General features: G+C 39.0%; 1 protein-coding gene across 1 annotated transcript in view; it reads left to right on the top strand.

Moving 5' to 3' along the window:
* Window positions 1–1,202: 1,202 nt before the first annotated feature.
* The window catches only part of raver1 (ribonucleoprotein, PTB-binding 1), a 33,694-nt gene continuing 23,743 nt past the window's right edge, over window positions 1,203–11,153 (top strand). The window contains exons 1-3 of the mRNA XM_056252820.1: window positions 1,203–1,582; window positions 3,279–3,345; window positions 8,377–8,846. Of these exons, the coding sequence (XP_056108795.1) occupies window positions 1,259–1,582; window positions 3,279–3,345; window positions 8,377–8,846 (861 nt within the window). The 5' untranslated portion in view covers window positions 1,203–1,258. The remainder of the gene's footprint in view (window positions 1,583–3,278; window positions 3,346–8,376; window positions 8,847–11,153) is intronic.

The raw sequence follows: 11,153 nt of genomic DNA, 5'->3' as shown, positions 1-11,153 counted from the left end.
TAGCACATTTTCATAACAACTGTGAACCCCTATTATTGGGACCCATGCCGCTCTTCTCTCTAGTAATATGGCACATAGTTTTAGAGTTGAACCTTGACTAACTGGGGCTCAGGTCAGGAAGCAGACAGACTGGCTAAACCGACTCTGCTAGCTGTCTCACGTCACAGAAGTCAGATAAATCCCATCACATAGAGACTCTTTCACAATCTTAATTGTTGGAGATTTTAATATCCATGTACGCATCTATACATCTCTTTTACAGCACTTTGTTGCTCCTGTGTGCTTAAAGATGATTAAAGTAATGGTAATGTTAATTTGCTTTCGAGAGAAGAACTTCCCTCTCTCCATTCTTTCACCAGATGGAGTTTGGTTTCATTGCCACTGTCAACTCTTGCTTGCTTAGATGGGAACACTTCTATTCAACAACATTATTGATTTGACTGCACTGACACTATTGGATGAAAACTGAACTGAGATGGATGATGACATCACTGTTTTTCTGCAGAGTTGCTTTATAGATGAAATGACCTAATTTAATGACGATCTTTGCAATCAACATTGAACTGACTTCAGCTGAACCATTTTCCTGTTATCACTGTAAAACTGATTTGAAACAATCTTGTATAAAGCACTATATAAATAAAGGTGACTTGACATGACCATGAGGCCCATTGGGTGCTTCTAGTCTGATTTGGCAACCGATCCCCTTTTTATGTTATCATCCTCATTGTAAAAAAAAAACAGACGACTGAAAAAGAATTACCTATCAGGGCTTGCTAACATCAGGGTATTTACAAAAACAACAACAGTGCTCTACTACAGTCCAGAGGATGTCTGTAATAGCCTAGACTAAGTGTCTATTCTTTGGTTTGGTTTGAATTGCATTGTATGTTTAGGACAATATCTTACAGACTGTAGATTTGCACATTACAATGTACAGGCTGTGCATTTGACATGTTATCAGGTATTTAAACGTTTTAATACAAAGAGTAAAATAATGATGAAAAAGCAAAAACGAGAATAATAAAACAAAGACAATTTGATTATTTTTGTGTATTTTAAATAATGGTGGTATCTGGCAACCCACCTGTTGTGTGTTCAAATTTGAGACGTGACTCGTTGGCCCCGCCCCTCAAGCCGAAAAAGAAAAACGCATTTCGCCTCGACCAATCAGCATGCGAGTTCCTCGCATGTGTGTATTGTTTAAACTGGCCAAAGCCAACGAGCACTGCGAGCACACAAACTTCCACACGGAGACATGGCGGCCGTAGTGTCCGTTAGCTCAGCTGCCAAAGACGAGAAATCCTTCACTGGTGCCAATTTTGCCCCGAGTCCACTCTATACAGGTTACGACCAAACAGGCGAACCTGAAAACTGGGAGTATGAAACTGGCAAACAAGTTGAATCGGACGCCGTCGGTGAAGGTTCACCGGCGGGTAGCGACTGTTCGCGACGGCTCGATGATGAACTGACGGCCCTCAGTCCAGAAGAGATTGCCAGCCGTTTGGAAAGAACGAGAAGAGAGTTTTATAATCGGCGAAAAATAATAATAAAGAACCTCCCAGCCGACATCAGCAATCAGGTTTGTACATCAAACAATAGTTTTATGTAACTTGGTGGACTTTTGGACGGGCATCCCAAGCTCGATCCAACAACCGTTTCGGTTATCGCTGACTCAGTAAGTTACGTTAGTTAATGGACTAGATTTTTACAGTGTTTTGATGTGTGTCAATGTGAATGCGGATGGTCAGTGTTTCAGAGAGTTGCTTTGACCACACCGAACCTCGTGTCATCGCAGCCATTAAAGAGCCACGGGAGAGTAACGGGATGGAGTCCAATGGGAGTTGTGTAACGTTAACTGTATTGAAATGTTGCTTGACTGTTCATTTGATTTAAGGCAAGCTGAATGCCCGGATGGTTATACTCAGGCACAGCTTGTGTAACGTTAATTAATGTTATATGTTCGCTGCTTCCTTTCAATATTGAATATTTCTATAACAACTCTCAAAATCTGACGCTTAACGTTAAATCTAAAAATATTGGCCATTTCCATGAAGTTTCTTATCACGAATGTTACTGTACAAACTGTTGTTTACCAGAGGCTGGCAAGCAGTTTTGACGCTTAAAACAAATTACTATTATGTTTTTGTCTATTTTATTAATGAGCAGTGACTAGTACCTTTCATTTTCACTAGTGCTTAGGCCTATTTATTAGATACCACTAACGTTACTCAATTCAGGAGCAGTGTTGGGTAAGTTACTCAACAAAAAACAAAACAAAAAACTGATTCATTACTAGCTGCTAATTACACCTTCAACAGTGTAATTAGATTACTGTACTAATTACATTCTAAAAAGTATTGGATTATTTATTACTAATTACTTTCTAAATCCCATATCAACCTCGACCAGTTGAACAATACAAGGATAGACACGAAACTGCTCTTTTAATTCTTTCAAATAAACAATATATAATTGCATAAATTGTTCTTGAACTGACCAAAGTGTGTTAAGGGAGACGGTTACCCTAAACTCTGATGTTAAATCCACTATTGTTTCATATATAATTGTTCTGTGTTGTCTAAACAGTATTTAGCTTTACATCAGAAGTCACTAAACTACTGATAAAGCGTAGTCCCTTTTCTTTTTCAAGGGAAAGGTAATTAATTACTCCCAACACAGTTCAGGAGTACTGGATGACACTAGAATCTGTGTGGTAAAAGCATCTCTCCGAAACCCTGATCATCCGCCTTAACATTGACACAGCAGATTCAATTTCTGACACCAAAGTTCATACGGGTCAGTTGGTTCTTGTTCTTTGTGCATGTGGTTCTCTTAGGAAAATGCTTGATTCATGGGGAAAACGTTTGTGTGCGTGCGCGCGAGCCTCTGGTATTGTCCAGATAGGAATGGGAGCAGCGAGGACGACAAAGGACAGAAGGCGCTGAAACAAAACGTTTTGCTTTCACTGAAACTAAAAGAAAGTGCTGGTTCATAGTATGGTAACATGTAGGAAGCCTGAAAGTAAAAGTGGAAAGCATTGTGAAAAGTCGTTTATAAATCCCTCAATCATAACCACTGAAAGCCAATTATTTGTGACCCTTCAAAATGAGTCGTGGGAATAGAGATGAGAGCTGAGCTATTCGATTAGTTATGAATCTATTGTATGACTTTTGTTGCGCATGCAAAATGGATACTGTGATTGTTCGATGAATGAAAGTCTTCCATTGTGGTGACAATGTGTTTTCTTTTTTTTCTTTTCTATTGTCTTTCTTTAGGAGGTGCATGAGCTGTTAAGCAACTATGATTTGAAGTACTGCTTTGTGGACAAGTACAAAGGGACAGGTGTGTATGACTCATTATATTATCATGTGAATGCACTTTTTTTTCTTTTTTTTTTTTTTTTTTTTTTTGATATTATTGGCAGCATTTTACATCATTCTGAGTCATCATTTAAGTCTTTATTTAGCATCAGGTGTTCAGGATTTTAGCTGTGCTTTAAAGGTAGCACTGCTATTTTGTGAACCCTAAATATGAAACAACTTAACATGCCCTTTGCAGATTGTTTTGGTCTTAGGCATCCTATTTATTTTTGTTTTTTAACTTTGTTTCTTAAAAATGTTTTTTTTTTTTTTTTTTTTTTTTTTTTTAGCAAAGATGCTTTGAATTTATGATAAATGACAGTAAAGAGATTTATAATGTTACAAGTTTCTATTTCTTTTTGTTTAAAAAAGGTGAAGAATCCTAAAAAGAAAATGTATCGCAGTTTTCACAAAATATGAAGCAGCACAACTGTTTTATAAACATTGATAATAATAAATGTGTCTTGAGCATCAAATCAGCATATTAGAATAATTTCTGAAGGATCATGTGTCACTGAATGCTATGAAATGCTTAAAAATAATTTTTAAATATTAATATTTTATTCCTGTGCTATATATTTTTTATATATATATATATATATATATATGTATATACAGTGAGGAAAATAAGTATTTGAACACCCTGCTATTTTGCAAGTTCTCCCACTTAGAAGCAGGGATGGAAATTAAATTTTTTGTCCACCGGCCACTGTGGGTGGTGGATTTCAAAATCTACCAGCCACTCAATGTTTTTACCAGCCACTTTCTTGTTTTTAACCGACAATGTGTAACTGCTTGTGGAAATTAATACTACAAGATCTACAATACTTAACCAGTTTATTTAATCTCAAGTCTCAATGAAATGCTGACATTTTCTCTTTCTCTTTTATACACACACAAACCATGAACTGATATACATTTCGTTAAATGAGTAGGGCAGATTAAACAAAAAACTGAACCGATGCTAAACCGCACTCTATGCTGGAGGTTGCTCTCTCTGCGAGAGTAGGCTACCGTAAAACTTCAAATAATAGCCAAGTCCTAATAGACGCCTGTCTCTTTTACACGTCTGGTGTGGCGACAGGTTTGGGTAAATAAAGGCTTTTTTAGTTTCGGGTTGTATTTAATCTTCTAAAAACCCGTCAGATCGTCCGCTTTTTGGTGCCGCCAAAGCCTTTTTTGATCGGTGAGTGAGGTAGAATAGAATGACTGCTGCGCCTGACAGGGCGCAAACGAGCAGAGCAAGAGCCCCGGCCGCGCGCGCGCACTATCACGTCTTCAGACAACACGAGCGCTGTCTTGCTCTCTCTCCCTCGCGCATATTAATCAAAATCAATTGACACGATAGTAAAAGGTCGGAAGACCGCAGTTTCACGTGGAGCATTTGGAAATTTTTACGTGATTAGAGACTCTAGGAACAACATCTCAACACTAAATTATAAAGGCCTGTCTCAAATACAAGCCAGTGCAGTTCGACGATTTGGGAAAATAAAAAAAGCCCAGGCTATTATTTGAAGATTTACGGTATGCCTGTTCTGTCATATTTACATCATGCGCTCACGGCTAGCTCTTTACGACACAAGAGAGCTACCCCGCCCTAAAAATACACCATGCGCTTGCGGGCCGAGTCGCGACTAACTGCAAACCGCCTCTCGCGCTCCCACGTTTTCTTCCCTCGTCGAGCCTCGACGGAAGAAGCGCGCGGGTGTTGAAGGTGTGCCTCCTCTAAAAGTGTCCGTCGTTCGGGTGAAACAGTATGCTATTTGTATTTACCCGCCACGGTGGCCGGTAGGTGAAGCGAGTTTACCCGCCACAGCACAAAATCACCCGCATTTGGCTGGTGGCGGGTGCTAATTTCCATCCCTGCTTAGAAGTCATGGAGGGGTCTGAAATTGTCATCGTAGGTGCATGTCCACTATGAGACATAATCTAAAAAAATATCCAGAAATCACAATATATGATTTTTTAAACTATTTATTTGTATGATACAGCTGCAAATAAGTATTTGAACACCTGTCTATCAGCTAGAATTCTGACCCTCAAAGACCTGTTAGTCTGCCTTAGGAATGGCTCGATACCACAATTTTGGCTTCGGTACGATACCAGAACCTAATACCTCGGTATCGATACTAAATCGATACCACAGGTTAAAAAAAAACGGTCTCAAAATTTAAGTGACACTTAAAAAACACTGCTTGAAATTCTCCACTACCAAATGTGCAAAGAAAAGGTATCAAAATGTAAAAAATAATAATTCAGTCAGGGAACATACAGTAGGTTAAATTTTGATTTTGAAAAAAAAAAACCCCACTGAAATTATACAATTAAAATAGGTTAATATCTATAATAATAGATTCACATATAATAATAATAATAATAGAATAATGAAATGACATGTAAACCATTAGCTGTCATGCATCAACAGAGAATTATCAACATTTATTGCATTTATTCATCTTGGTTTGGTTACTGTTTGGGTTCATATTAATGCAGTGCATAAAGTAATGTTAACATGCTAAACATGTATTAGTATATTTAATTTTCTAGGGCATTTAATTACTGATTGATATAGATTAATAAATGCTATAATACTGTTAGGTCAGGTTACCTAATGAATGTTGACAAATGTAGCTTAATTGTAATATTAGTAATATATTCTCTCTCTTAATATATTCTCTCTCTCTCTCTCTCTCTCTCTCTCTCTCTCTCTCTCTCTCTCTCTCTCTCTCTCTCTCTCTCTCTCTCTCTCTCTCTCTCTCTCTCTCTCTCTCTCTCTCTCTCTCTCTCTCTCTCTCTCTCTCTCTCTCTCTCTCTCTCTCTCTCTCTCTCTCTCTCTCTCTCTCTCTCTCTCTCTCTCTCTCTGCACTAAATATGCCATTCATTTTACTATCACTAATACTAAAATTAATATTCAAATTTTTATTCTTTATTCAGTCATTAATATATGTTTGTTTGAAAGTGCAAAAATGATGAGAGAGACCTAAACTTAATTGGTTCTAGCGTGTCATGCAAGCAGATTTGAGCTTTCGTGTTTACCGTATCATATATGATAAGCTCTTATGTATGTGCGCTGTTCAGTGTTCAATAAAAGTCTAAATTAAATCAGTTGAATGATGGACTAACCTGTCGATCTCTGAACTCTTTGAACAAGTCAAGATGAGCAACTGACAAGTCAAGTGCTAGGCAGATTTGATGTGTTCATTGCCTCCCCGTTTGCAGAGTGGTGCATTGAGATCTGTTTCTTTACTTTTCTCATTACATTTGTAGGCAAAGTAATGCCTTAATTCACTCATACTGCTCTCTCTTTATTAATTTCGTGCGTGTAGAAATTCAAATGAGCTTCGTTTGATCCATCGTCTTCCTCCGTTGTCACCGTTTGCCGGTTTCGCATGACCCGCGTCAGTTTAGGTAGCGCCCTGCCGCCTAGCGGTGAACTTCGAAACAGCAGCGCATCAAATACCGAATTGAACAAAATGATGATATTGTACCGTTTGAAATATAATATATACCGGTATTTTTGCAGTACCAGTATACCGCGCATCCCTAGTCTGCCTTTAAAATGTCCACCTCCACTCCACTTATTATCCTAAATTAGATGCACCTGTTTGAGGTCGTTAGCTGCATAAAGACACCTGTCCACCCCATACAATCAGTAAGAATCCAACTACTAACATGGCCAAGACCAAAGAGCGGTCCAAAGACACTAGAGACAAAATTGTATACCTCCACAAGGCTGGAAAGGGCTACGGGGAAATTGCCAAGCAGCTTGGTGAAAAAAGGTCCACTGTTGGAGCAATCATTAGAAAATGGAACAAGCTAAACATGACTGTCAATCTCCCTCAGACTGGGGCTCCATGCAAGATCTCACCTCGTGGGGTCTCAATGATCCTAAGAAAGGTGAGAAATCAGCCCAGAACTACACGGGAGGAGCTGGTCAATGACCTGAAAAGAGCTGGGACCACCGTTTCCAAGGTTACTGTTGGTAATACATTAAGACGTCATGGTTTGAAATCACGGAAGGTTGCCCTGCTTAAACCAGCACATGTCAAGTCCCGTCTTAAGTTTGCCGATGATCCAGAGGAGTCATGGGAGAAAGTCATGTGGTCAGATGAGATCAAAATAGAACTTTTTGGTCATAATTCCACTCGCCGTGTTTGGAGGAAGAAGAATGATGATGAGTACCATCCCAAGAACACCATCCCTACTGTGAAGCATGGGGGTGTTTTTCTGCACATGGGACAGGGCGACTGCACTGTATTAAGGAGAGGATGACCGGGGCCATGTATTGCGAGATTTTGAAGAACAACCTCCTTCCCTCAGTTAGAGCATTGAAGATGGGTCGAGGCTGGGTCTTCCAACATGACCATGACCCGAAGCACACAGCCAGGATTACCAATGAGTGGCTCTGTAAGAAGCATATCAAGGTTCTGGCGTGGCCTAGCCAGTCTCCAGACCTAAACCCAATAGAGAATCTTTGGAGGGATCTCAAACTCTGACTGATCTAGAGAAGATCTGTGTGGAGGAGTGGGCCAAAATCCCTCCTCCAGTGTGTCCCATCCCTCCAAACCTGGTGAAAAACTACAGGAAACGTTTGACCTCTGTAATTGCAAACAAAGGCTACTGTACCAAATATTAACATTGATTTTCTCAGGTGTTCAAATACTTATTTGCAGCTGTATCATACAAATAAATAGTTAAAAAATCATACATTGTGATTTCTGGATTTAAAAAAAAAAAAATTATGTCTCTCACAGTGGACATGCACCTACGATGACAATTTCAGACCCCTCCATAATTTCTAAGTGGGAGAACTTGCAAAATAGCAGGGTGTTCAAAAACTTATTTTCCTCACTATATATATATATACATAGTAGTATATATATTACTACTACAGTTTATCTAAATTATTTTTTTTTTACCACTTTCTAATCTCTAATTTTTTAATCTGTCTAAATCTTGTCTAAACATTTCCTATGATTGCCGTTCCTCATTTTCCCTGTTTTTCCCATTCAAGCCTTTGTGACGCTACTGAACGGTGAGCAGGCCCAGTTTGCGATAAAGGAATTTCACCAGTATGTTCTCCGTGACCGTGAGATCTCTGTGCAGCTGCAGCCGACGGACGCTCTGCTATGCATCGCCAACCTTCCCAGGGCTTTCACCCAGCAACAGTTTGAGGAGCTCGTTCGTCCCTTTGGAAACATTGAGCGCTGCTTCCTGGTGCACAGTTCTGCCACGGGCCACTCGAAGGCCTATGGCTTTGTGGAGTACATGAAGAAGGACTCAGCAGCCAGGGCGAAGTCAGAGCTGCTGGGGAAGCAGCTTGGGTCACGTATGCTGTACGTGCATTGGACAGAGGTTGGATCGCTCACGTATCCCATGCTGCACTCGCGCTGCCTCTGTGTGGACCGACTACCTCAAAACATCCTCACCGCTCAGGATCTCTGCAGTGTGTTGACTGACACGCACGCTCCTATATTCTGCCAGGTTGGTATGAGCACTTTTGACCCTTACTTCAAGTGTGGAAGTAAGAGTTTCACACAGTGTGTTTTTGGTTTCCATTGCGCTCTTTTTCCACTTTTCTATGCTAATGTGCGCTAGATGTGCTTTTCTCCAAAGAAATTGATTTCAAGGGATATTATTGTAGTTCTGTATTATTATTATTATTATTATTATTAGAGATGCACCGATACTTAGGAAGCTAAGGCGGGACATATTGAATGGCTCCTCGCCCTTTTCATATATCGCCGACGCCAATAGCGTTTAGTTTACCTCACAAACTGCAAGTCGTACTTGACAGCACAATGGACGCGAATCCGAGCGCTGATGAAACGTTGGATTCAATAGTAGACGTGTGAATAAATCCTAGCCATTTCATTCTTAACCAATGTACAGTTGGAAAACAGCGGGACCCTTTAGATTCTAGGGAGCATTTGCTTGGACAGAAGATGTGATGTGAAGCTGAAGTCCGCGGTGATGTCATAAAAATCCGTGCTCCATTTTAGCGGAAGTGAGAGACTGTACGTTGTGAATGCTTATATCTCCTAAGTGTGGATTTTGTCATTGTTGTGGAACACACCAGCTTATTCATAACCTTAAGGCTAACATATTCACACTAAAAGCTAAAAATCTTACATTTTGATTTCAGGGGGCCTTTAAACTATTAAAGGAACCCTCTCATTTGGTACATTACTATAATATTTGAGGTTAAAATTAACAACAGAAGCCAAAACTATTTTATTCAACTTTATTTTTAGATATGATAATTACTCAAATAAAAACTGAAATGTTTGTATACATTTGTATGAAAATTGGATAAGATGTTAATGCAAAGATAAGTGACATAGCCTAGTTCACTAGCTTCACTATTGTTTTATTGAGGCCTTTCTGCCCCAGAAACACAGAGCGATTAAATGAGACGTGATATGTTTTGGAAAGTTGTACTGTATATTTGAACTCCATTTGATCATGCATGATTTTTCATGCAATTATTGCCCGTACATTGGTGCACTCCTAATTATTAGTAAAGATAGTATAATGTGCAATAAGAAATGTATAAAGGAAGAAGGGTCAATTTTGTTTGTCATTTATATGTACTCACTAAAGCGGCAGATGGCAAGATATTGTAATCAACATGCCATTTAGTTATTTCTCCAGTGCTGGAGTTTTAATTTAAAATCATGGTTGTCATGTTTCCATATGCTCCATAGCTGTTATTTACCTGGTGGAAGATTATCTGCTTTCTGCAGTATTATGGTAATAAATCTACAGTGCCTGCGATATATGAAAAACTAACAGAAATATTAAGCTAATGTGGCTGATCGCACTGAAGATAGGATCTGTCTTCAGCCTTTTGTGAACAGAAATGGAGCAGAGCACTGTAAAAAAAAAAAAAAAAAAAAAAAGCAAATGTTGAGGAGAGGTGAACCTAAGTGATCATATTTTTGCCTGGCAGATGGCAAAAATAAGAAAATTAAGATGTTCTACAAATCAGGTTAAAGTGAAACTGCACGATTTGGTTTGCCATCACTTGTCCACTAGCTAGAAATCCCTTGTTTTTGATGTAACAAATTGTTTTCCCGTACTTTTCAGTGTCAAACTTCTAAATTTCCACGTGTTCTGGTCCTCTTACTGCAAAATGTTAATTTAAAAGTGGTTTTATTCCAGCTTCTCTACTGACATTTATCCATTCCAGATCATACACATCGTAATAAGTCTGCGCCTTTAGACGAAAATCTTTGTTAACATTAGCTCAAATGTTGTGCAGTAGAAATAGGCTACAGTCAAGATCTTAAAGAGACCACCAAGTGTTTATTTAATTGTATTTAGAAAATGAGATGTCTTAAGGCTACTGTAGGCCATCTTTCCCAAATAAGGCAGAGTAACATAAAATTATTCCAAACAAAGAGGGGTCAGGCAGTAGGCTTGCCGCGATAGACGGTGTTGACGGTGTTACCGGTTTTAAGCGCCATCACCGGTGACCTCACTTTCCCACCGTGACACCGCGATGTCTTGACTTTTTAAAGTATTCGTTTTTGCTAAAATATTTATTTGAATTAATTAAAAATAATAATCAATTATTTAGTTCAGAAGAGAGCATACATTATAATTTAAAACTGAACTGCGCAGTGCGTGCAAAGAGCCAGTCATGTCACAGATCAGCAAGCATCAGGAGTCAAATTCCATTTAGCACGTGTGGAGATTTTGTATTCGTCTCTTAGACCCCATTTACACCTGGTATTAAAATGAGATCTGTATCCAGATAAGTTATCCGGATAATAAGTGTTCTGATCT

Source organism: Rhinichthys klamathensis, unplaced genomic scaffold, assembly GCF_029890125.1.
Source record: "Rhinichthys klamathensis goyatoka isolate OS25496 unplaced genomic scaffold, OSU_Roscu_1.1 h1tg000004l_1, whole genome shotgun sequence".
NCBI classification, from domain to species: Eukaryota; Metazoa; Chordata; class Actinopteri; order Cypriniformes; family Leuciscidae; genus Rhinichthys; species Rhinichthys klamathensis.
This window is presented reverse-complemented; position numbering and strand designations above follow the sequence as displayed.